General features: G+C 41.9%; 1 protein-coding gene across 23 annotated transcripts in view; it reads left to right on the top strand.

Annotated features, from left to right (window-relative positions):
* The window catches only part of MACF1 (microtubule actin crosslinking factor 1), a 437,650-nt gene that overhangs the window by 254,911 nt on the left and 155,228 nt on the right, over positions 1-27,511 (top strand). For all 23 annotated transcript variants that reach the window (XM_073615331.1, XM_073615324.1, XM_073615314.1 and 20 more), the window contains 10 exons: positions 4,806-4,955; positions 5,950-6,183; positions 6,298-6,504; positions 12,823-13,347; positions 13,809-13,985; positions 15,316-15,439; positions 23,888-24,096; positions 26,195-26,512; positions 26,615-26,781; positions 26,861-27,017. In XM_073615331.1, the coding sequence (XP_073471432.1) occupies positions 4,806-4,955; positions 5,950-6,183; positions 6,298-6,504; positions 12,823-13,347; positions 13,809-13,985; positions 15,316-15,439; positions 23,888-24,096; positions 26,195-26,512; positions 26,615-26,781; positions 26,861-27,017 (2,268 nt within the window). The remainder of the gene's footprint in view (positions 1-4,805; positions 4,956-5,949; positions 6,184-6,297; positions 6,505-12,822; positions 13,348-13,808; positions 13,986-15,315; positions 15,440-23,887; positions 24,097-26,194; positions 26,513-26,614; positions 26,782-26,860; positions 27,018-27,511) is intronic.

Genomic DNA, 27,511 nt, shown 5'->3' with positions numbered 1-27,511 from the left:
TGAAATGCGTTTTTCTGGATATTTTTGTTGTTTTGTCTCACTGTTAAAAATAAACCTACCATTAAAATTATAGACTGATCATTTCTTTGTCAGTGGGCAAACATACAAAATCAGCGGGGATAAAATACCTTTTTTTTTTCCCTCACTGTACATGTCACAGAATTCAATGTGTGGGTATCTGGATAAGTTCAAGACCATTCAGATTAATGGTCTTAGAAATTAATGAATTTACATTTTGACTAGAGGTCGGCCGATATATCGGCCGATATTTGGCGTTTTTTACTTAATCGGCATCAGCCGATTGTGCTGATAAAAAAGGCCGATTATAACTTCAGCGTGACTTGCAAATGACTTCTGTAATAGAAGTCAATGCAAGTTGCCTGAAGTTTTCTGTGGAGAGAATTCTCTCCTCCTCTGGGCAGCCTGCCATTCTGATAAGAAGATACATTGTATCTCTTCTTGGTTCTTTTATCAATGAGCTGAACTCTGTGTGTAGAAGTTCTCAGTTTAACCATTTAAAGACTAAATCTTTTCTGACACTTGTTGCTTACAAGTAAAAATCCTGTATTTTCTGCTAGAAAATCACTTAGAACCCCCAAACATTATATATATATTTTTTTTAGCAGAGACCCTAGGTAATAAAATGGTGGTTGTTGCAATATTTTATGTCACACAGTATTTGCGCAGCGGTCTTTTAAACGCAATTTTTTTTAAAAAAATACACTAATGAATTAAAAAAAAAACTAAGCAGTAAAGTTAGCCCATTTTTTTTCGTCCAAAAGTTTTGATTACCTGTTTTTGTGTATTTAATATTTAAGATATAGTTTTTTTTTGTTATCTAAATTATACATACAAGTGAACTGATTGGAGGTTTGTTTTGTTTTGTTTAATAAATGTTTAAATGTAAAAAATTTTCTGTATCACTTATTACTTAAGGTTGCTTTCACACTGGAGCAGGCAGGCGTTGACGGTAAAACGCTGCTAGTTTTAGCGTCGCTTCACCGTCATTTTAGCAGCGCTATTCGGCTGCTAGCAGGGAGCTTATGACCCAGCTAGCGGCTGAGGAAGGGGTTTAATGCGCCCCTGAAGCACCGCTGCCGAAACACTTTGCAGGCGCTTCGACAGCGGTGCGTATTCATTTCAATGGGCAGGAGTGGTGGAGGAGCGGTATACACCACTCCAAAGATGCCGCTTGCAGGACTTTTTTTTAACATCCTGCCAGCGCATCGCCTCAGTGTGGAAGCACTCGGGCTTTCACACCGAGACTGCAGGGGAGCCGTTTTGCAGGCACTTTACAGGTGCTATTTTTAGCCCAAAAGCGTCTAAAAAACGCCCCATTGTGAAAGGGGTCTAACTGTTAGATTTTATGAGATCAAGGGGGGAAAAAAAAATAAAAAAATAAAAATCGGCCAAATATATCGGCCCAAAAAAATCGACATCCCGATTTCTAAATATTGGCATCGGCCAGAGAAAAACCCATATCGGTCGACCTCTAATTTTGACCATAGATACCCTTAAAGGAGAGGTTTGGGGTGGGTGTGTGGATGTGTGTGTGTGTGTGTATATAGATATATATATATCTATATCTCAATAGCTATCTAGATATATATCCATCTATCTATATCCAGTATCTCACAAAAGTGAGTACACCCCCCACGTTTTTGTAAATATTTTATTATATCTTTTCACATGAAAACACTGAAGAAATGACACTTTGCTACAATGTAAAGTAGTGAGTGTTCAGCTTGTATAACAGTGCCAATTTGCTGTCCCCTTAAAATTACTCAACACACAGCCATTAATGTCTAAATCGCTGGCAACAAAAGTGAGTACACTTCTAAGTGAAAATGTCCAAAATGGGCCCAATTAGCCATTTTCCCTCCCCGGTGTCATGTGACTCGTTAGTGTTACCAAGGTCTCAGGCGTGAATGGGGAGCAGGTGTGTTAAATTTGGGGTTATCTCTCTCACTCTCTCATACTGGTCACTGGAAGTTCAACATGACACCTCATGGCAAAGAACTCTCACCATTATTTTCCAGAAGGAAGCCTCTTTTAAAGATGATGCACAAGAAAGCCCACAAACAGTTTGCTGAAAACAAGCAGACTAAGGACATGGATTACTGAGACCATGTCCTGTGCTCTGAGACCAAGATAAACTTATTTGGTTCAGATGGTGTCAAGCATGTGTGGCGGCAACCAGGTGAGGAGTACAAAGACAAGTGTGTCTTGCCTACAGTCAAGCATGGTGGTGGGAGTGTCATGGTCTGGGGCTGCATGAGTGCTGCTGGTACTGGGGAGCTACAGTTCATTGAGGGAACCATGAATGCCAACATGTACTGTGACATACTGAAGCAGAGCATGATCCCCTCCCTTCGGAGACTGGGCCGCAGGGCAGTATTCCAACACGATAATGACCCCAAACATACCTCCAAGATGACCACTGCCTTGCTAAAGAAGATAAGGGTAAAGGTAATGGACTGCCCAAGCATGTCTTCAGATCTAAACCCTATTGAGTATCTGTGGGGCATCCTCAAACGTGGAGGAGCGCAAGATCTCTTAACATCCACCAGCTCCGTGATGTCGTCATGGAGGAGTGGAAGAGGACTCCAGTGGCAACCTGTGAAGCTCTGGTGAACTCCATGCCCAAGAGGGTTAAGGCAGTGCTAGAAAATAATGGTGGCCACACAAAATATTGACGCTTTGGGCCCAGTTTGGACATTTTCATTTAGGGGTATAATCACTTTGGTTGCCTGCGGTTTAGACATTAATGGCTGTGTGTTGAGTTATTTTGAGGGGACAGCAAATTTACACTGTTATACAAGCTGTACACTCACTACTTTACATTGTAGAAAAGTGTAATTTCTTCAGTGTTGTCACATGAAAAGATATAATAAAATATTTACAAAAATGTGAGGGGTGTACTCACTTTTGTGAGATACTATATATAGATATATATCTATATATATAAAAAACATCCAGACTCAACCTTTATGCTGCAGCATCGGTCTCATTCTGCAGCTGTCCTGATGGAGAACTAAGCGATCATATGACTCATGATCACTCATCATGCCTTCAGAACACTACTGTGATGTGGACACTGATGTAAGAATGGAATTGTGACAAAAGGGGAGAGGGGGGCTATGATGTGAAGGACTTGAATCATCGGACAAACATGTGATTCAGACCTCTGCTGGAAGAAAGTTTTATTGATCCGACCTCTGTGAATTTTAATTCAATACCCCTGCTATTAGCTGACTGTGAGTCACAGGAGGGCAAAAGTAATAGCACTCTTGTGACCCAAAAGAGAAGCCATAAAGTTTAGTGATGCAGTGGTTATTCTACTACAGAGATTATCATGGATGCAGCTCTTGTGGATTTGCTTTACTGGATTTCCTTTGAACTTATTTATTTGCTATGGACTGCAATACATATGTGCTCTTGTGACACAGGTTATTAATGGTTTTTCAGTATTTACATTTTATAAAAAGAATGAAAATTATCAATTTTTTTTCTTTTACTTTTGGTGCAACAGACTGATATTTGAATGCATTTCACAAGCCTTTACTTTGAGAAATTCAGTGTTCAGTTGAGCAGTTAAAGCGGAACGTTACCCATAACAACTTGATAAAAAATAATTTTCTTTAGCAAGGAACATTTCGTACTAATAATTATGTTACCAGAATTATCATGTGCTGCAAATTGCCTCCAGCATTTCTCCTGTTCCTTTTTGCCAGAGATTGACATTTTGCTGAAGCCCAGAGCACCTGATCAGCAGTAAATCATAAAGTGGAACTAAACCCATCGATTTTAACAGTTTGAAAAAACAGTTGCATTCCTGGAAAGCAGGGATTGCCAACTGTCACATTTGCTTGTGTCCTTAACCAAACTGTCAAACCATCAAATGGCTGGTGTCATAACTGATCACATGTGCAGCACCATGGCAGTTGCAGATCAAACAGAAGCGGCTTCCTTGGCTGCGTAAAGGATAGGAGGGTTAAATTCCACTTTAAGGCTATCATCAGATCGGCCTCAACAAACTCTGCAGTGCCCAAAAATAGAGAGCAACTGAGCATGTGCAGAACTGGGTGAGACTCAGTGTATTCTGGATTTTACACAGTATAGACACTTATTTTTTAAGTTTTTTCATAGTTATACCTGCAAAACGGGCCAGCCTAAAGACATCTAGCAGGACTTAATTTTCTGACTAAAGTTTTGCTTTAAGCTACAGTTGCTAATCTGTCCATAGTGCAGTGTGATTTGCCCCCTTTGGTTCTGTGAAATGTTCCATAGCCCTTTGCCAATAACTGTCAGTAAGAAAACTTTCAGCGTTTTAATGTTTGTATTAACATTGTCTACAGTCTTTTTGTTATGTGTCTGTATTTAACTTCTTGTTTGCTTTGCTTTTTTTAGGTTTATATCTTATAACAGTGAAGGATTTCTCTGCAGGCTGCAGTGAGCCTGAATCTGGCATGTCCTCTAAATTCAGAATCAAATGTTCTCTCCTTATGCAAATAATTGTGACTAGTGTGTTTGTAATTTGTGAAAGGACACATCGTGCTCATCTAGCAGGCAGGGACTTTTGTTGTACAGAGGAGCAGGCACTAGATTATCATACCTCCAGATAATCATTAACCAAGGGTATTAAGGCATAATTTTTTTCTCCTTAAACATTTTTTTACTGGTAACATTTGTAAAGAAATCTGCTTTAAATCTGGAAGCTATGAGGTCTGTGCTTCCACCTCTGTGCTTTCTTAGTGGTCTGTGAGGACATGGCTAAATGCTTTAAAAACCTTCCTTTATTTTAGACACTAAAGGAGCAGCAGTTGGCTTGTTCTCAGGGACTAGATGAACTGAGCTCATGGGCAGAATTGACAGAAAAGGCTGTACAGAAGCACCAGAGCGGCCCAAGGTCTCAAGATGTGTGCAGCCTTCAAGATCAGTATAAAAGCATGCAGGTATGGTGATAGTTATACAGTTTCCTAATTTCATAATCTTAAAATAAAGCCTTCTGTTTTATGATCTTCTTCATCATTTTTGATTAGTAACTTTAAAGGTACATAGAGTTCACAGTGTTATGTAGTACTACAATACAACAGTTCTAATATAAAAAGTGCAGAATGGTAAAGCAACCTGTAGGAATGCAGGATGGCATTAGTCTTAGTGTGTTTGTGTTAGAGAATTTAAGCTAAGGTCAAGATAGATATACAGTAAAACCTTGGTTTGAGAGCGTTTTGCAAGGCAAGCAAAATTTTTAACAAAATTTTGACTTGATATATAAACGATGTTGTGATATACAAATAGCGTCATGTCACAACTGAGTATAAAAGAGAAGAGAGGCACCTCTAAGTGTAGCAATATGGTTACATTTAATGAAGGTACAACATTTAGCAAGTCACATGGTTGATGATTAAAATGGGCACATCTAAGTATGCAGGCATTCGGGGTAAAGCTGTCCACATAGACCATCCTCCACATGCCCATGCTTAGTCAATAAATAAATAAAAATAAAAAACATTCTTTGAATGGAGGTCAGATGGATGGAAGAAAGGTTTGCCTCCTTTCATTCATAGAAGCTATAGCACAGCTTCTATAAATGGAGGAGGTGGGCGGAAAGGGGGAACATAGCATTCTTGAGGAGAGCAAATGACCGGTTCCTTAGCCTGTCCTTCAACCCCTGCTGCACTGGAGGCAGCAGCACAAGAGACTCATCAAACTGATAGTTAGCTATGTCCTTTTTAGATGTTTTTTTTTTTTTTGACTAAACTTGGCTTCAAATACCAGTTTCACTTTCCATCTGTCATTTCTATCATATCTCACCTTGCAGTTCTATTTTTATTTCTGCTCCTAATGGCTCTTATAAGTATGAATGTGATGGCGATCCTTGATTTCAAATTCTTTTTAAAGCATAGTTCAGTAGAATTTTACTGAATTTTTTTTCCCCTAAACCAGGAGCTCAATAATGATGTGCAAACTAAAGCAAACGAGTTTGCTAGTATCATTAAAGCTGCAGAGGACTTCCTTGAGGAAAACAAGAACAAGATGGACCCTAAAGATCTCGAAGTATTTAAGAAAAAACTCCAGAAGGCTAAAGAACAATATCAGTCTCTTTTGCAGAAAACAGGGGAGACGGAGAGGCAGTTAGAGTCTGCAGTGAGCACAGCCCTTTTAGAGGAGACCAAAAAGGTAATGATCTTTTACAGGCTCATTGACTGTTTTGGGTAAAATATTTGCCTCCTACATGTTTTGTCTGGTTTATTTGGGTTTCACAAAATCTCATTGTTTTCTCTTTTTTCTTAGTCTAAAACTGCAGAGGAGTTGCAACAAAACCTGGGAAAGATTGAGAGTCTTCTGTGCCAGGTGCTTCCTGTTGTGCCATCTAAAAGTAGCCTGCAGAAAGGCAGCATTCCTGATGGAAGGGTTTCTGGTAGTAACGAGTTATCAGATAAATGTCCTACCGTGGGAGATGCCACTGACATCATCAATAACCTTTATGAGAAGAGAAAGGTGGGTAAGGGAAAGGTTATGTGATGGCCGCATACACACACACCCCATAGATAAATATATTTTTTATTTGTTTTTATATCATAAATACTAGGGTTGTCCCGATACCGATACTAGTGTCGGTATCTGCACCGATACCGAGCATTTGCCCAAGTACTTGTACTCAGGCAAATGCTCCCGATGCTTCCGGCGATACCTGGAAGTCAGCTGTGATCGGCGCATGGGGGAGTTACAAGATTCTCCCCCAGCGGCTTTCAGCGGCTTTAGTGACATACAGCGGTGATCGGTCACCGCTGACTGTCACTGCATCCTCCTCCATGCCCTCTCCGTTCCTCTGTCCCCCTCCGCTGTCCCCTCCGTTCTGCTATCCCCCTCTCCTTCTCTGTCCCCTCCGTTCTGCTGTGCCTCTCCGCTGTCCCCCTCTCCTTCTCTGTCCCCCTCCGCTGTCCCCCTCCTCCTTCCTTTGTGAATGGACAGAGTCAACTGAATCTGTCCATTCACATAACTGAAACTGAGCCGCTGTCTTCTCTCCATTCATTCTCAGTGCAGCTGAGGCTGCAGAGAAAGGGACTTGGGAATCTCTATCCTCGGTCTCTTTTTCTGTCTCAAGTGGGAGATATCAGAGGTCTGTTAAGACCCCTGATATCTCACCAAAGCCCCCCAACAGGGCTGATTAAAAAAAAAACACATATTGCAATAAAGAATAAAAAAAATATTATTGTAAAAAATAAAAATTGTAAATAATTTAAAAAAAAAACACACACATACGCCATTCACCCCCCCCCCAAAAAAAAAAAAAGAAAGCACTTTTAAAAATAAATAAATAAATAACTGTCACGTGACATTAAAAAAAAAAGTATCGGTAATCAGTATCGGCGAGTACTTGAAAAAAAGTATCGGTACTTGTACTCGGTCCTAAAAAAGTGGTATCGGAACAACCCTAATAAATACTCAAGTTACAGTTGTGCTCATAAGTTTATATACCCTGGCAGAATTTATGCTTTCTTGGCCATTTTTCAGAGAATATGAATGATAACACAAAAACATTTCTTTCACTCATGGTTAATGTTTGGCTGAATCCATTTATTATCAATCAACTGTGTTTACTCTTTTTGAATCATAATGGCAACAGAAACTACCCAAATGACCCTGATCAGTTTACATACCCTGGTGATTTTGGCCTGATAACATGTACACAAGTTGACACAAAGGGGTTTGAATGGCTATTAACCGCTTGGCATCCGCGCTATAGCCGAATGACGGCTACAGCGCGGACCTGAATTCCCGGGAGGCCGTCATATGACGGCCTCCCCTGTGCACGTGCCCTGCGCGCGCCCTACAGGGCGCGCGTGGAGCGCGCTGTGATCACCGAGTCACTGAGACTCGGGTGATCACCGATCTGTGTAAGGGGCCGGTCTCGGCCCCTTACCATGTGATCAGCTGTCAGCCAATGACAGCTGATCACATGATCAAAACAAAAGCTCTGTGATCGTTTTTTTTTTTCTCCTCGCGCTGACAGTGCGAGGAGAAAAAAAAGCCGATCACCGGCTCAGCAGCAAGGGACATCGGTCCCGAAGAGGAGGAGGCAATAATGCCTCAATTGTGCCACAATTGTGCCAACAGTACCCACTGACAGTGCAACCTGACATTGCCACATCACAGTGCCCACCAGTGCCACCTATCAATGCCTACAAGTGCCACCTATCAATGCCTACAAGTGCCACCTATCAATGCCCACCATTGCCACCTAACAATGCCCACCAGTGGTGCCAATCAGTGCCACCTAGCAGTGTACAAGATCAGTGCCCATTATTGCCACCAATCAGTGCCCATCACTGCCACCCATCAGTGCCCATCACTGCCACCTATCAGTGCCCATTGGTGCCGCCTCATCAGCGTACATCAATGAAGGAGAAAAATTACCCTTTTAAAAAATTTTATAACAAAATATAAAAAAAAATAATTTTTTTTTTTTTAAATTTGGTCTTTTTAAATTTTTTTAACAAAAAATAAAAACCGCAGAGGTGATCAAATGCCACCAAAAGAAAGCTCTATTTGTAGGAAAAAAATGATAAAAATTTCATTTGGGTACAGTGTTGCATGACCGCGCAATTGTCATTCAAAGTGCGTCAGCGCTGAAAGCTGAAAATTGGTCTGGATAGGAGGGGGGTTTAAGTGCCCGGTAAGCAAGTGGTTAAAGGTAACCATCTTCATCTGTGATCTGAGCTTGTAATTGGTGTGTGTGTATAAAAGGTCAATGGGTTTCTGGACTCCTGACAGACCCTTGCATCTTTCATCCAGTGCTTCACTGACGTTTCTGGATTCTGAGTCATGGGGAAACCAAAATAATTGTCAAAGGATCAGCAGGAAAATGTAGTTGAGCTGTATAAAACAGGAAAGGGATATAAAAAGATATCCAAGGAATTGAGAATGCCAATCAGTAGTGTTCAAACTCTAATCAAGAAGTGGAAAATTAGGGTTTCTGTTGAAACCAAACCACGGTCAGGTAGACCAATTAAAATTTCAGCCACAACTGCCAGAAAAATTGTTCGGGATGCAAAGAAAAACAAACAAATAACTTCAGGTGGAATACAGGACTTTCTGAAAATATGGTGTGGCTGTTTCAAGATGCACAATAAGGAGGCACTTGAAGAAAGATGGGCTGCATGGTCGAGTCGCCAGAAGAAAGCCATTACTACGCAAATGCCACAAAGTATCCCTCTTACAATACTCCAAACAACACAGAGACAAGCCTCAAACCTTCTGGCGCAAAGTCATCTGGAGTGATGAGACCAAAATTGAGCTTTTTGGCCACAACCATAAACGCTACATTTGGAGCAGAGTCAACAAGGCCTATGATGAAAGGTATGGAGGTGGATCGCTGATGTTTTGGGGATGTGTGAGCTACAAAGGCACAGGAAATTTGGTCAAAATTGTTGGCAAGATGAATGCAGTATGTTATCAAAAAATACTGGAGGAACATTTGCATTCATCAGCCAGGAAGCTGTGCATGGGATGTACTTGGACCTTCCAACATGACAATGATCCATAACACAAGGCCAAGTTGACCTGTCATTGGCTACAGCAGAATAAAGTGAAGGCTCTGGAGTGGCCATCTCATTCTCCTGACTTCAGTATCTTTGAGCCACTCTGGGAAGTTCTCAAATGTGCAGTTCATGCAAGACAGCCGAAGAATTTACAGGAACTGGAGGATTTTTACCAAGAAGAATGGGCAGCTTTACCATCTGAGAAGATAAAGAGCCTCATCCACAAATACCACAAAAGACTTCAAGCTGTCATTGATGTTAAAGGGGGCCATACACGGTATTAAGAACTGGGGTATGTAAACTTTTGATCAGGGTCATTTGGATAGTTTGTTGCCATTATGATTTAAAAAGAGTAAACACAGTTGATTGATAATAAATGGCTTCAGCCAAACACTAACCACGAGTGAAAGAAAAGTTTTTTTTATCATTCATATTCTCTGAAAAATATCCAAGAAATCATATATTCTGCCAGGGTATGTAAACTTATGAGCACAACTGCATCTTACTGAATCTAAATATAGGTGTGAGCATTGTGTTGGAGAGAATAGCAGCTTATAGCTAGTTCTCATGATTTTGTTGAATCAATCTTTGAATACTGCTATGATGGATAATATATAGAGAATTCTTGGATCATAAAATAAGCTAATGAAATAGCATCTGAAACCTGGCCTTCTACCTTTTTTTAGTGGCAAATCCTATTCCTACACTTGCCCCCCATGTTCTGGGCAGGATTTTTACCCTTCCCTGTTGCAACATAGCTGGGATAAGGACTAAAATTTGTAACCCCAGGTCTGCTGGTAACCAATATATTTTCCAGTGTGTGGAAGTATCTTTCCATAAATTCTCAGTCTTGAATAGAGATGGGCTTGGGCGTGTTTGAAACCCCACATGCCCGATCCCTCCAGGAAGCCGACACTGCACAGGGCTAATCACAGGCAGTGAGACATTTCCCGATTTCTGCAGCTGCGGACCGGGAAATGTCTCAGTGCCTGTGATTAGCCCTGTGCAGTGTTGGCTTCCTGGCGGGATTGGGCATGTGGAGTTTTCAACACGCCTGAGCCCATCTCTAGTCTTGAATGACTACTTCCCCCAAAAGGACGTACCCATACATCCTTTGGTTGAAGTGGTTATACTGGGGCTTTGACTGCAACTCCAGTTAAGATCCCAGTATAGTTTTTTACAGCTAGCGATGCTTTTTTAAGATCAATCCTAGTGGCTAAAAAGCATAACATGTTAGGTATCTATTTACTTGGCGTAACATCATCTTTTATATTTTACCAAACAGTTGTGTATTATACAGGTAAAAGCCAGTAAATTAGAATATTTTGAAAAACTTGATTTATTTCAGTAATTGCATTCAAAAGGTGTAACTTGTACATTATATTTATTCATTGCACACAGACTGATTAAATGTTTATTTCATTTAATTTTGATGATTTGAAGTGGCAACAAATGAAAATCCAAAATTCCGTGTGTCACAAAATTCGAATATTACTTAAGGCTAATACAAAAAAGGGATTTTTTAGAAATGTTGGCCAACTGAAAAGTATGAAAATGAAAAATATGAGCATGTACAATACTCAATACTTGGTTGGAGCTCCTTTTGCCTCAATTACTGCATTAATGCGGCGTGGCATGGAGTCGATGAGTTTCTGGCACTGCTCAGGTGTTATGAGAGCCCAGGTTGCTCTGATAGTGGCCTTCAACTCTTCTGCGTTGTTGGGTCTGGCATTCTGCATCTTCCTTTTCACAATACCCCACAGATTTTCTATGGGGCTAAGGTCAGGGGAGTTGGCTGGCCAATTTAGAACAGAAATACCATGGTCCGTAAACCAGGCACGGGTAGATTTTGCGCTGTGTGCAGGCGCCAAGTCCTGTTGGAACCTGAAATCTCCATCTCCATAGAGCAGGTCAGCAGCAGGAAGCATGAAGTGCTCTAAAACTTGCTGGTAGACGGCTGCGTTGACCCTGGATCTCAGGAAACAGAGTGGACCGACACCAGCAGATGACATGGCACCCCAAACCATCACTGATGGTGGAAACTTTACACTAGACTTCAGGCAACGTGGATCCTGTGCCTCTCCTGTCTTCCTCCAGACTCTGGGACCTCGATTTCCAAAGGAAATGCAAAATTTGCTTTCGTCAGAAAACATGACTTTGGACCACTCAGCAGCAGTCCAGCTCTTTTTTTCCTTAGCCCAGGTGAGACGCTTTTCGCGCTGTTTCTTGGTCAACAGTGGCTTGACACGAGGTATGCGGCAGTTGAAACCCATGTCTTTCAAGCGTCTCTTGGTGGTGGATCTTGAAGCACTGACTCCAGCAGCTGTCCACTCCTTGTGAATCTCCCCCACATTTTTGAATGGGTTTTTTTTCACAATCTTGACTAGGGCGCGGTGATCCCTATCGCTTGTACACTTTTTCTGACCACAGTTTTTCCTTCCCTTTGCCTCTCTATTAATGTGTTTGGACACAGAGCTCTGAGAACAGCCAGCCTCTTCAGCAATAACCTTTTGTGTCTTTCCCTCCTTGTGCAATGTGTCGATGGTCGCCTTTTGGACAGCTGTCAAATCTGAAGTCTTCCCCATGTTTGTGTAGGCTTCAGAACTGGACTGAGAGACCATTTAAAGCCCTTTGCAGGTGTTTTGAGTTAATCAGCTGATTAGTTTGTGGCACCAGGTGTCTTCAAAATTTAACCCTTACACAATATTCGAATTTTGTGACACACGGAATTTTGGATTTTCATTTGTTGCCACTTCAAATCATCAAAATTAAATGAAATAAACATTTGAATGCATCAGTCTGTGTGCAATGAATAAATATAATGTACAAGTTACACCTTTTGAATGCAATTACTGAAATAAATCAAGTTTTTCAAAATATTCTAATTTACTGGCTTTTACCTGTATTGTGTTTTTGTGCATTACAGTTCACTAAAGTGTATTTTTTCCAAATAAATTGTGTCAAAAAATCGGTACACAAATACCGTGTGACATTAAAAAAATTGCAACACCCACCATTTTATTTTCTAGGGCCCCTGCCTAAAAATATATATACTATTTGGGGGTTCTAAGTAATTTTCTAGCAAAAAAAAAAAAACAACAGATTTTTGCACTTATGTGAGAAGTGTCAGAATAGGCTTCGGAAGCGAGTGGTTAAAGTGTGATACAGCACTTAATTTATGTCAGACTGTTGTAACTGCCCTCTATAATGAAAATGGTAGGTAGTTGGATAAGCTTATACATCTTATAAAATTTCTTTGTATTTTCTGTTTTAGATCCACCACCAAGAAATGTTAGGCCAGCAGCAGAACTTCATCCTGACCATACAATCAGCACAAGATTTCTTGGATAAACATGGAAGCACTTTGCCACCAGAAGAGCGTGAGCGCTTGCAAAACCAGCTTGCACGCTTGAAGGAAGAGTATGCTGCGTCTCTGTCCCAGGCACAGTTACAACTAAAGCATGCACAAGGACTGCGAGATGACCTGCAGAATTTCATTCACGATCATGGAGAGTTTGAGACATGGCTTCAACAAAGTAAAGAGGAGTTAGATAAGATGCAGAAGGGTGAGGCAGACTGTGAATCCTTGCGTAATTTGCTTCAGCAGCAAGCAGACTTTTCAGAAGATGTGATCTCACACAAAGGAGATCTGCGCTATATTACTATTGCTGGACAGAAAGCGATTGAAGCAGAAAAAGCAGCTCTTGAGCAGTCCAGTGAAGAAGTGGGAGTGGCAGCAGCTTTGGTGAAAAGCAAACTTGAAGATGCCTCTAAGAGATACAGTGCCTTGCATTCCAAGGTAAACCTGTGTTTAGTATTGGCTGTACCAACATCAGTAAGAGCAGTTTAGCCAGGTGTACACTGCAATTTTTTTGTTTGTTCAACCCAGCAGCCTGACCAAACCCCCCCCCCAACAACATAAATGTTGGTGTGGCAATCTCCCCCTCTGTGTCTTTGTATTCTGACAGGGGGAAGCCATTGAATGCAAACTAGTTTTCCAGCATGTCCCTTCGACAGAAGCCGGTCCTTAGATCCGCTTATGTCGGACAGACAGCTGTAAACTCTTACTGAAGATCAGCCAGTTTAGCACGAATTTTCAGCTAGTGTGTACCCTGCTTTTGCCACCATTGCATTTCTTCTGTTAAACAGGGCTTCTACTTTGAGTGTTCATGTTATCCCTTCTTTTACTATACATATGCTTATGTTATTTTTTTTAATTGTACATATCATGCTCTTTCTTGTTTCTTTGTGTTATTGCAGTGCTCCAAACTTGGAACTCACTTGAATTCTTTGTTGAATCGGTACCAGCAGTTCCAGGAGGGCTCTGATGCAGCTTTAGCCTGGCTGCAAAACACTGAGTTAACTGTGGAGAAGATGCTTTTTGAACCAGTAGCATCTAATCCAGTAGCTTTACAGGCCCAGCTAGACAAGGCCAAGGTAAGAATATCTTATCACAGGTGTTAGTGACATTAAATAATATCCTTATTCTCCAAAAAATGATTTATACACATCCACTCCGTTATGGCCATGTAATGTATTTTTTATGAAATCTTTTTTCTGTGTGGTTTTCTGCCTCCTTGTCCTCTGTGAGCTTCCAAGCTTCTCCATTTTCCCCTCCCTTTATTTGAAAATAGCAGTGCACATTAGTTGAGGGCATGTACACGGCAAATTCCATAGCTCGTAGTCCATTATCCCTTTAAAAAAAAAAAAAAAAAAGGAATTTAGCACCATAGAAGGTACTCTTTGAGTTAAGAATACAAACATGCATAGAATTATTTTTTTAAACCATAGTTTAGCGTATTTTTAAGGAAAATGACATGCATTGGGAAGTGCCATGGGCCTCTGGGCAAACTAATGCAAGGTGCCCCCTACCAGGAAGATGTTGACCATGGCAAACAGTATGCGTGGCTAAATTATGATACATATTGGGCATGGCTTTATAGTCTGATTAGAAATTTTAGTCTGTTTTTTTTTTTTTACAAATTTAATTTTTGTTTTTAATTATTTTTAATTCGCTTTAATTTAATAATGTTTTACATTTTTTTTCACAACACTGTTAGGGGGTCTTTGGTGAGATATCAGGAAGTCTTACTTTTGAGGCGGAGAAAGGGGTTAAGGAAACACATTCCCCAGTTTCTTTCTGTAGCCTCAGCTGCACTGCAGATGAATTAACAGGAGACAGAGGCTTCTGTTCATTCATAAACTGAAGCATAGTGAACATTTTTTATGAATAAACACAGTAAGTGATCGGTACCAATCACTCACTATGTTCACTTAGAAAAGGAAGGGGGTGGTAAATGACATTTACCGGCCCCTTCTCCGCTCTTCATTCTGAAGATACCCTTGTGTGCCTGTAGCTGCTGCCGGAGAGGAGGGGGGAGGGGGGGGGGGGGCTATACACGGGGGCCCATGCAGAGAGGGAAATCCGATAGTGTCAATGCAGTGGGTGGGGGAAATTACTGGTAGCAATCTTTTTTTGGCTCATTCTGCAGTAGCTGAAAGGAGGGGGAAGTGATGCCAGCTTTCAGCTGCTGCAGATGAGCCACCAAAAGATCGGTTCCAATTATTTCCCTCACTTGCCGCACTGATCTCCTGCTCTAGCCACATGCAATTCCCCCTGCTGTGGAAAGGGGGAGGGGCCCACCATGCACTTGAAGCCCCTGGACAGTGTCCAGGGATGCCCTTGCAAAAAGACAGCTTTGACATTTAGGATTCTGCCTTTTAGATGGTATCACTTATTCTGATGTGCTTTTGTCATTCTTCTCAGAACATGCAGTGCGATCTTGCAGAGCACCAAGTACAGGTTGACAAAGTTCAAAAGGCTCTACGTGGTCTACTGGAGATCCAAGAAGATCCACTGCCAGACTGCAAAAAGATTCAGGCAACAGCTGGTTAGTACATAACACAAGCTTAACTTGACCAACAATGTATTTCTTTTTCACAGGACACAGAGGTGTTAATAGTAATTTCTACATGGGTTATGCTGCCACCTTTAGATGAATAGAGCGGCCAGAAAGAAAAATAAAACAAGAAAAAGGGTCTCTGCCCAAGCATAACTTCTCCCACCTCAGTTTTGTGCTAGTGTCTGAAGGTGATGGATGCTTCCCTGAGTCTCTCTTTTCGGGGACTTTGTTCCTACATCTCTGGACGTGTTCCTTAGATCTTGTAGGAGCAGAGGAAGAACCTATTTGGATCGGTCACATAGTCAGCAGGTCATGAGCAACTGTACCCGGACCTGCATAAAAGAGCAGGGACGGTCTGTAATGTGCCCGTCAGTGCTGGATCCTGCAGGCATTGACCTCCGATGTACAGGGTACCCAGTTAATTTGCTGGCAGGGTGCACCATAGGTCCAGGATAGGGATTCACCTAGAAGAGGGGTCTAGTCCCTGAAGGCCTTTGGGGCATTCCCACCGTGATGGGTGAACGTTGGGCCTACTAGGCATTGCAGCACAGACTGGTAAGTGCTTCTCTGTTGAGATGTGGTAGGCCCCTGCTTTACAGTGTTCTCTCTGTGTGCAGTGTTTTAGAGCAATAGATTGCATCAGGACATGTGCTTTTCCCCAACTGAGTGATCTACAAGCTGTGTCCGTGTTTTTTAAAAGAGGCCAGATATTCATTTTGTCTCCCAATCCCCTCCTGTAGGGATCCTTGCTCACACAACTCAAACAGCATCCACCTGATAGCTTAGCCATCCTGACTTCCATGACCACTAGCTGAGCTTACTTCTGTCCATCAGTGCACAACAATTAAAGGGGTGCTGTCAGTTTTTTTGCATAGGCCAGCACTCCTCTCAGCTGAGTGACTGCTCCCTGTTCAATTACAGGCCTATTATCCCTCAGCAAGCCAATTCATCTAACTGGCAGAGAGGTATGGAGAAGGACAATCGGAGCTCCCAGATTTCTTCATCTGGTAGGGAGGTCCCCCTGCAAATTTTGCTCTGCAGTGGCTCCCCTATGGGCCAGATTAGCTCTGAATCCCTGCCCTTACCTGGTATCACCACTGTTTCAGGGGCGCAATCCTTCTCTTCCTTTGTGTCAAGGGAGGAATTCTCTGCAGCCATTTCTGGCTGGTGAGATCAGCTCTCAGGGGTTCCTACTAGTCTACGACTATGATGCAAACATGAGCACTCTCCCTCTCCCTTTTTGCAGGAGGATGAGGCTTTGACAGATGCAGCATCAGAGCTCTGCCACCTTCACTAACGTAAGAGAAAATGATGTGGTCCAAGGCACCATAAGTAATTGGCCTCCATCCCAAATTTGAACAGAAAGAGAGAAAGTTTGGTCGACGGGACTTTGAATGAGGCCAAACGCTATATAGAGTAAGCACTAACGTACGACAAATGGCTTGTCAACCTTACACCACGTTGTCACTGATACGAAACAATGCCAGTCTTAGTCAAACCTTGCACAAAGATATTCCAGCTTGCGGGTCCACAATCTAAGTGCCAACAGACTTAGATTGTCACTGAGTTTGGTTAACTACGCAATTAACCCTTTAACCTCTGAGCTTCCACCAGATAGCTTTTAGCCTATCAATCCTTCACAAGAACAGCAATGACAATTGTGACGTTAAGTAAACATCTGTAACACATATTGTCACCACAGACAGGTATATCCAGAGATTTACCATATAGTAGCGCTCTTCAGAGATAGGGCTTCTTTAAGTTCTGCATTAGTGCATTAGAGACCATATTAACGATTTTAAAATATCGTTTAATAAAAAAAGACAATTAAGAAAACATGGTGCAAATAAAATATTTACAAAAAAAGTATTAGAAAGGAAAAAAAAACAATAATGCAACACAAAACAAAAAGGGTTAAAGAATGAAAAATACTTATCAAGTCCTGGTTAAGCAAAGTCCAATCAACATGCAAGATGGTACAGTGGCTTTCATAAGTCTTGACAGGTATTCCTTGCTTTGAAGGAGGGCTCGAGACTGTGGATGCAGCCCCACTTTTCAGGTCTGAAAGGAGGGTGTTGACAGACGTTATCTGACCAATTTGGAGGTCTGAGGAGTGGCCCATGGGATGTTGCAGGTTTATAACCATGCAGTGGCCACACCCTATAATACAGTTTTATACAGATATTATTATCTTAGAATATGTACAGGTTGTAAACTGGAATGAATGAATGAATGAATGAATGAATGAATGAATGAATGATTTGTAAAGCGCTGCAATTGCGAACTGAATCGCCTCAAGGCGCTAGATGTATTCTCTGTAGCCAGCTTCTAGAAAAGGAAGGTCTTTAGTTTTTTCCTGAAAGCCTGGTGGTTTTCTTCCATGCGGAGGTTGGTTGGGAGAGCATTCCATAGTCGAGGTCCTTGGACTGCAAATCTACGTTCTCCCTTTGCTTTGTAGCGGTATTTGGGAATGAGGAGGAGGTTTTGGTTAGCTGATCGAAGACTGCGATTCGGTGTGTAGTGTTTTATTTTTTCCCGGAGATATTGCGGAGCGTTTCCTTGTATGCATTTATGGGTGAGGCAGAGGGTCTTGAATATGATCCGATTCTTCACAGTTAGCCAATGTAGGCTTTTTAGGGATGGGGAGATGGATTCCCAGGGCTTTTTTCCTGTTAACAGTCTTGCCGCCGTATTTTGCATGAGTTGCAAGCGCGCAAGCTGATATTGGGGTAGACCTACGTAGAGGGAATTTGCGTAGTCGAGTCGGGAATTGATGATCGTTCCCACAACTGCCGCTTTGTCCTCTTCTGGGATGAAGGGGATGAGTCTGCGAAGCAGGCGGAGGAGGTGGTGGGATCCGCTCACCACCGATCCTATTTGTGCATCCATTGTCATTCCTGAGTCAAAGATGACTCCGAGACTCTTGACTTTGGTGCTGGGGGAGATGGTCTGTCCAAGGATGGAGGGTGGTGTCCACGGAGTCTTAATTTTGGAATTTTTGTTGGCTTGCAGGAGAAGAAGTTCTGTTTTTGATTCGTTAAGTTTGAGGGAGCTAGCGGTCATCCAGTCATTGATTAAAGTGAGGCATTTCTGTAGTTGCTGATGATGATCTTTTTGTCCATTAATGCGAAGGTAGAGTTGGGTGTCGTCTGCGTATGAGTGGAAGCAGAGGTCCGTTTTCCTGATGATATTGAGAAGCGGGCGGATGTAGATGTTAAATAGCACTGGTGACAAGGGTGAGCCCTGAGGGACTCCACAGGAGACTGCCCGAGATTCCGAGGTGAATGTTCCCAGTTTCACTGTCTGAGAGCGATTCTCTAAGAAGGATGTAAACCATTTTAGGGCAGAATCTGTGGCTCCTGCAACTTCTGAGAGGCGGACAAGTAAAGTATTGTGGTCCACTGTATCGAATGCTGCGCTGAGGTCTAACAGTACCAGGAGACTCGGTTCCCCATCATCTGCTGCTTCGAGGGCGTCGTCCCATATTTTGAGAAGTGCTGTTTCTGTGCCATGGCCTGGGCGGAAGCCTGATTGCAGAGGGTCCAGGAGGTGGTGTGTCTCCAGGTGGTGTTGTAGCTGCTGTACTACTGCTTTCTCTATAATCTTGGAGATGGTGTTGAGGCTTGTTATTGGTCTGCGGCAGTTAGGGTCTTTAGGGTCGAGATTAGGTTTCTTTAGCAGGGGTTTGACGATGCCTTGCTTGAGGGAGGTTGGCACAGTCCCTTCTTTGAATGATTGATTTATGAGATGTGTTAGGGTGGGGGCCAGGATGTCGGAACATTCTTTGAACAATTTGGTGGGGATGATGTCGTTCGGTGATGTGCTGTCGCGAAGGCTTCCGATGATGTTTTTAGTCGTGTCCGTGGTGATTGGGGACAAAAAGAACTTCGGTGGTTGAGTGATGTGGTATATTGATGACTAGCATGGAATATCTTTTTAAATGAATCCAACTATGATGGGTGCCTAGCAGAGAGATATTGTGTCCCCTTTTCTTTCCATATTTTCTAATATAGTGGTGTTTGAGCTTAAAATGCTTCTACTTAACGGCTACAGGTAAATATGTCCTTATTCTGGTTGTACCATTATCACCTTTAGGAGTTTTCACTGACGTTTTTAATTCTGCTAGAAAAGATAGACAGCATTGTGTATTTGCTGACTACCCAATCTAAGTTATTTAGGTCGGCGGATTAGTGAAGAGGCTATCTGCATGCTCTCCTAATTACTAAACTTAAGCCCCTTACACATGGGCAAAATGTCAGGAGGCATTTTCCAGTTAAAAAAAAATCCGCCTGGCATTCTGCCTGTGTGTATGTTGGTGTGTCCAACAGAAGCCGGCCAAGCATGCTGGAAAACCAGCAGCCGACCGACTCACGATCAGAGATTGCTGAGCAGAGTGTTCTGGCAGGGGGCCAACCCCCTGCCAGAACACAACAGGTCAGCGGGGAAGGTCTCTGGACTAACCTCGCATGGTTAGTGTCTCTGACCGGTCATGTTTTTTTCGCGCAAACCAAAAAAAACTGTTATTGTGTACCCGGCTTTAGAGTGAGGTGGAAATGTGTATTGGGTTAATAGGGCTAACGGTTTAGGTCTGGTGTCCTTTCAGTGGACTGATAAAAATGTTCTGAAATGCAGCGAAAAGTCTGTTGATTGTATGTGATACCTTCCTGGAAAGACGTAAAGGGGATCACTGTTATGTCTCCTATTGTTGTATACTGTCATGGTTGAATTCTGAAACACATGGCAGTGTTGCCTTCCATGCAGCCTTGTGAGGTGCCAAATCCACATTATTACACTTACTTGCTGTATCCAAATTGTGCTTACCTGGAGAAGGTGTTTTCACCATCAAAATAGTTTGCTCAGGTACCCCATGGAGGAAGTCATGTGATTTACACTTCCTGGATGGACCACATAAGTATGGCCACTGCAGTACACATTAGAGGCCCCTGAGGGATACACTTTTCTGTGAATCGTGAAGGGTAGGATTTAAGAGCCAGAACGTCATGCCACCACATCGGAGGTCCGGGTGGCAGTGTCAGATGTAAGTTTAGTGGCTTGTCACATTGATTTTACATGTATTTCATACTTGTTTTGTTTTTAATTGTATATTCCAATAAATACTGCACTATGAGGCATTTTTTTGTTTATTGCCTTTGGTATTTGGGACATATGAAATGGAGCTCTGTCGTGTTAAAGTGAGAAAGATTGGGAAGAATTTCTGGTATGGAACCTGCAGATATTCTTAACTTCACCTTTGTTGCCTTAAAAAGATAATTTTTTGGTGAGTGCGAATTGTATGGGGGTGATAACCGGTGAAGGTTGGTAATCGGAGTTTGCACTGTTATTTTGTATGGAGTGATATCCACTTGGGTGTAATTAGCGATATTGTAATAATATTGCACCATACAAGTTTCTTCTTCTTATCTGATTCACCTGGAGTTTCACAAATAAGGATAGAGGAGAGGACACACCAACTCCACAGGATTGGCGTAATTCATGCGTGTTTGCTGCACTTAATTGTGTAGCCAATAATTCCGGTAAGCCTTCAATCTTTATATTGGCTGAACATTCTTGCACCTACTAAGTTGAATCACTGGATGATTTGTGTTTTTTTTTTTGTTTTTTTTTTAATAATACAGAAGGACTATTTTTTATTTACATTTTTTTTTTTTTTTTTGCACATATCACAGCGCTGCACATTTTGTATGTTTATTGATTTGAAGGACTTTGTATATTGCCTTTTGCTAGCAGCTGTATAATTTTTGTTATAATTTTGGTTTAGCGCTCACTTCACATTTTTTTTTTATTTAGTTTTTTTAACCCCATGGAAAAATAATTCTACAAAATATGGGGTTCACCAGCTTATTGACCCAGCTGTTTCCTATTTGAATAAGACGCTGACTGTCCTGATGGATGATGTCCTGGTCTTTACACATTCCACACATTAGAGGTTTAAAGTCTCTTTAAGTTGTTATTCTCTCCGATGGGAGTGGCTCTGCAGCCTGCAGTGGCTGCTGTAGGAGTGTGCCAAGCCCTTGAAGTGTCACTAAACCCACATCATAAAAAACTTGCAATAAATGCTTGTATTACACATGCTGTTCATACTCACTCCGCACTATGACTTTCGTTTTCTGTATTCTGAGAAAACCTGGTTGATCCTGCTGCTCTCTATCTCCACCTTCTGTCTGTGTCCCCAATTCAGCTAGGGATTTTGCAGCTGTGGTGGTAACTCTGCACATGCTCAGTTTTCAGTGAGTTTCTATTCAGTGAGTGCTGATCCTTAGTTTTTTCACCTTTCTCTCATGGGGCTCATATATAAAAATTAAAAAGATATTATTATTTCTTCTCAAAAGGTCTAACAAGATGACTGCGGGGAAGAGTACTCTCTTACACCCAAAAAAGAAGGTAAAGTTTACAGGTCAGAGTCGAAGAGGAGCTCCTTTCATAGGCAACCAGCCCTCAGGTGCCAAATAAAAGACCATATTCCAGTTTTGTAAGAGCTGGAACACAAAGCCCTCCAGTCCATGCAGGTAAATCCTTCTGTCCATTAAGGGACACCCTCACTCGCTCCAAGCCGGAAATTCACTGCTTCCCCCCTTCACGTCCTAGGAAAACTACTGTCCCTAGGGGTGATTGCACCTGTGCTGGTAGCAGAGATGTCTCCAGGCTTTTACCCAACCTGTTTTGAGGTTCCCAAGCCAATCGGAGATGTCTAGCCTATTGAAGATATCTTGGAGCTCAACAAAGTCCTGAAAATTTGCAGCTCCGGTTCTGTGAGTGATCTGTGAGAGATTCCCATTGTGGGTTACCAGACAACTTGCTGCTATGAGAGCAATTGCAACGGAGACTTTTTCACAACTTCCTGATGATGGTAGAAGCCTTGTCAGACAATGCCACTGCGGTGACATACATGAAACATCAAGGAGGGACAAGAAGTCAAGATGCTCAGGGAGAAGGGAACCCGATTTTGCTTTGGGCATAACTTCACATTCTGGCCCGCTCCAACATGCACAATCCAGGAGTGGAAAACTGGCTTTCTCAGCCACCAACAGCTGAATCTGATGGAATGGGATCTTCTTTGAGGTGTTTGCAGAGATTTGTCTATGGGGGAGGTTTGTCTCTTGATAATAAGAGATGTGTCTCTCTTGGAATCGAGATTCAACAACAAACTGGACAACTTTGTGTCACATACCAGGGATCCTAGCCATGGCGGTGGATGCACAGGTGACTTTCTGGGATCAGTTTTCTCTGATCTATGCCTTTCCTCCACTTCAACTCCTTTCTTGCCTGTTACACAGGATAAGGGTGTAGGACCTTCTGGTAATCTGGTTCACTTTGGTATGCAAAAAATTGTAGACCTCATGGCAGCCAAGCTGTGGGCTCTTCAATATCGGCTGCACCTGCTATCTCAGGGTCCAGTATTCCATCCTGCCTGACAGTTGCTGGCTTTGACGGCATGGCTGTTGAAGCCCAGTTCCTGAGAAATGGATGTTTTAGACTCTGTGATTCCTACCCCTTTCAGAGCTAGAGAAGGCGCTTTGATTTCTTAATATTTTATCTAAAGTCTGTGCCTTTGCTTCAACAGTCCGATTCTATTTGTTTTGCCCCCCCGTAAGAGTCAGGCTGCATCTAACTCCACTATTTCTAGGTGGATTCTTCAGATCATTTCTCAGGCCTATGGGATCAAGGGCGAGGCTCTTTCTTTGCTTTGCCTTGCTTGTAATGGTCAATCTGCATCCAACTCCACTATTTCTAGGTGAATTGGTCAGCTCATTTCTCAGGTCGAGGGGATCATGGGCGAGGTTCCTTCATTCCCAGTTAAGGCCTGTTTTGCTAGACTTGTCAGTGTTTTCTGGGCATCAAGCTTCTGTTGTTCAAGTTTGTAAGGCTATTACCTGGGCTTCTCGTTACATATTTTGATGTTTTTTGCCTCTGCAGACACCAGTTTAGGATGAAGGATCTTGCTTTGTAAGGGGTTTATCCTTTTCTCCTTGGGATTTTGGCTTGTTGGCCTTGTTACTGTGTTGCCCTCCCCTCAAATTCATTGTTTTGGTAAAACACATGTAGCAATGAATATTAACTCCTCTGTGTCCTGTGATGTAGGATAAAGAAATTGGGATTTATGGTTTATCTGGAAAAAAAACTTTCTTGTGAGTACATCACAGATCTCTCCCCTCTGGCTTGTGTTTCTCAATTCTTGCTACAAAAGTGAGTCTTAGCTGAGCTGAGAGGAGTGATGCCCGGGCCAGGACTCCTGCTTCTTGACAGTATCCATTCATCTGAAAATGGCAGCATATCCAATGTAATAATGACTATTAACTCCTGTGTCCTGTGATGTACTGTAAGAAAATGATTTTACAGGTAAACCAAAAATCCTAACTTTAAAAGGTAAATGCTGTCTTACCGTATTTTTACATGAGATTTTTTTTTTCTTTATAGACTCCATCGAAAGTCGTTTCCAAAGCCTTTCTAGCAAGATGTCCAATCACACAGATTTACTGCAGAAGTCAGTAGCCCAGTCACAGAGTGTTCAAGAAGGTTTGGATAACCTTCTTCACTGGTTAGAAGGAATGGAGAAGACTCTAGAGAGCCAAAAACAAGCATCCATGTCATCATCATCCATTCAGGAGGCTCTTGCACAAAATATTGTAAGTGCTTTTTATAGCATATTAAAATAGAGTATCAAAAGTGTTGTTGTAGAATTGGCACCGTAATAAAGGCAGCTGCAAAACTAAGCTTGCAGAATTCACGAAGACATGGAGTCTGAGTACTAAGGATTAAAAGAATGCACGATTATGGAAAAATCTCTTAATCGTACAGTACAGGACACCGGCTTGATATTCATAGAGCTTCGGTTATAGGCTAGTACCCTCGGGTGATGGGATGGTGGCAGAGGTTTTGAGGACATGCCCCCTTTAACCCCATTCCTCTCTTTGAGTTCTCAGTGTTTGATACTGTCCTAAGGTGATGGACCCCTATGTAGAAATTACTCATGGTGCAACTAGTTTATAATGTATGGATTATTCAGTCAACACGTCATTGTTTTCTAATACAACCATAGAAGCTGTGAATCCATATCCATGCAACCTCAGTAAAACCTTGGAACCCGTATCCGGACCCCATGCTGTGGGGATGGCTTGGAACTGGATACTGCTAGAGCACTCGCCTCAGCACTTGTGCGTGTAGGCTGTTGCAGGCTGCTATATAGGTCCAGGACTGTGGGGTCCATCCCTATGTAACCCAGACCCTGCCCACTGTGATGGGCGAAGCGTGAACCATATATAGGGACCAGGGACATGGAAAGGTAAGACAGAGTCACCCAGTTTTCTTTGACTGTACTGTAGTCCCCCAGCAAATATGAGACAAAATATCTATTATATTTGTTTTAAGCTATTTGTGTATCCTGAATGGTATTCAATATATGTTACAGCTATAAGGAAATTGAGAATGTGTTTGTGTTTTTTTTTTTTTTTTTCCACTTACACGGTATTAGAGTGGTTGTAAACCTCAGACATGAAATATGAACAAAGCCTATCCCTCTATAGGGTGTACTAGTCTCAATTAAGAGCATTAAAGCGGTTGTATTGCCGGTTCGGTCATTTCTGCCTACGGGTAAGCCTAAAATAAGACTTGCCTGTAGGTAAAATGAATATCTCCTAAACCTGCACGGTTAAGGGAGATATTCACCCTTCATGCAACCGCTGATGGTCCGGCGGCTCATGCCGGAACGGAGGACTCCCGTGCGCATATGCGAGAGAGATGTCATCGTGTGGCCAGAGCCGCGATGCATACTAGCACATTATGCTATTATCTTGCTGGGTTTTTTTTGGGGTGGGAGTTCAGTGGTTTACTACGGCATTAGGTGTGATTTCTGTCTGCTGTTTTGTTCCTCTGCTATCAGCAAGAGTCGTTTCTGAGACACTTCTTCCTGACAACAAGAGAAAAAAGTTGACGGGAGGGACCTCCAGCTGATTGACGGCCTCCACCCTGTTCCTGTGTGCTGTGTGGAAGGTGGTGTATCCCTTCCCTCTAATCTGCTCTCAGAGCTCTCCTCGCTGAGCTCTGCAGAGTGTAACTTTAGCTCTCCGCCCCCATTTTTTGACAGCTTAGACAAGCTGTATAAATCCTGGACTTAGAAAGGTTGGGCTTGTTGGCACAGTTCTGTTTGCCTTGTTTGTTGCCTATCCTTATTCATTGCATATCCCAAGGTCAATGAATCACAAACCTGTGTCCTGTACTGTACGATTTAGAATAAGGAAAGTTAGTTACCTGTAAATTCAATTGTGCATTTATTATTTTTTCTCAAAAGGTGAACTTCTCCTTTAACAACACAAAGGCAAGGACATTGACTGTCCATCAAAAAATTTGCTCAGAGTAAGCAGCAGACCAGCTAGAAATATTATAAATATTAAAGCACATGTACTGTATTGCACTTCATAATGGAGTTTAATAAAAATCTATTATAGTATATAAAGTTAAAACTTTTTGTTTTGGAGAGTGTTGAATGGTTAGAACCCCTGTCTTTTTTTTTTTTTTTTTTTTATTGCTTTAGTTAATAAACGGTCCGTCCTGCACCAGTGCTTTTAAAGCCTTACTGGATGGTGCACGGTCAGTTGTGATAATGTGGTAAACAAGTAGAGAAATTACAAGTCTCCCGAATGGGGCACAAATTGCTTTAGTTATTCCTAAATTGTTGTCCTAAGTTATTGTAGTACTTTATGCTTGGCCATCGGTTATGCCTTCTAGAAACTGAAACAAGACATTGGAAGCAGGAGGGGAAGCCTGGATGCCACTGGAGAAATGGTAGTGAAATTTATGGAGACTGCAGATAGTGCTGCAGCAACTGCTCTTCAGAACAAGTTATCTGATGTCACTGCACGTTTTAATAAAGTCTGTGAGCAGCAGATTCAGCAGGAGACTGCCCTTAAAGAGGTCCTACCACAAGTGGAAAGATATGAACAGATTTCAGATGAACTACATGATTTCAAAGCAACCAAAGCCCAGTTACTGGCCTCAGGAAACCAGCCAGACAAGGACATTGCTCAGTTCTCAGAACAAATCCAGGTTTGTTTTTATAAAGTAATGTATATGTACCATAACATATTTATGTGTATATTGTGCAAAACCACTGCACAGATAATGACTAAAGTTTTATTTGTATGTTAGGAACTAAATGCAGAGATAAAGCAGCAGACAGAGCAGTTGTTTACCCTGGAACAGCTTGCAAAGGAGCTAAGTACATGCCCTGTGCTGCTGGACTCCTCTGAGCACTTACAGAAGGTGCAATTGCTGAAAAAAGAATTTCAGGTTCTCCAAGACGCTGCAAGCCAGAGGTAATTTTCCAAAGCAAATTGTTACCTTGGTGCGATGGTCCCTTTTTTTCCCCCATTTACTCAGTCTGTTCAATGCTAGGGAGAGGGAAGCCTTGTCTTGTCAAGAAGAATTAGAGATGTTCCAAAGGTTGGTTAGTGTCCTGAGAATATGGCTGAAAGACAATGAAGAGAATGTTCCTTCAGCAGAAGAATCTCTTGGATCAATGGAGATCCAGATCAGGCTACAACAAGTCCAGGTAACACAAATTTAAAGTCATTCCTGAATTGTTGCAGTTTAGATGTAATTGCTTCAAAATGCAGTATACTCCCTGACTTTAATATTGTCTGACTATTAAGTAATTTGTCTGTTTTAGTATTGCTACTTGTTAAGAAATATACTAATCCTTTGAACAATTGAGACAATTTGTCAGGATACTTAAAAAAATGTCTGTAAGAAGCTATAAAAAGCATTGGTATTCTGTAAAATGTAGTCTTTGCATCAGAGATTAGCAAAGATGGGCCTGAGGTTATGGCCAGTTCATCAGTTCATCAATTTTTATACTAGAACAGTTTTTTAGTGTTTTTCTAGAACCAATAAAACCGAGTTCCCATAGTGATTACCCATTGTGGGACTACCACTTTATCATAAATTATCAGACCTTTGATCGAATAGGATGCTTTCTGATTACATCAAAGCAACCTCTTAGATTATTATTGATGAATGAATCTCCAAATAGACCAGTGGTCTCCA

Source organism: Aquarana catesbeiana, linkage group LG02, assembly GCF_042186555.1.
Source record: "Aquarana catesbeiana isolate 2022-GZ linkage group LG02, ASM4218655v1, whole genome shotgun sequence".
NCBI classification, from domain to species: domain Eukaryota; kingdom Metazoa; phylum Chordata; class Amphibia; order Anura; family Ranidae; genus Aquarana; species Aquarana catesbeiana.
Note: the sequence above shows the minus strand (reverse complement) of the source record. Positions and strands in the feature narration are given on the sequence as shown.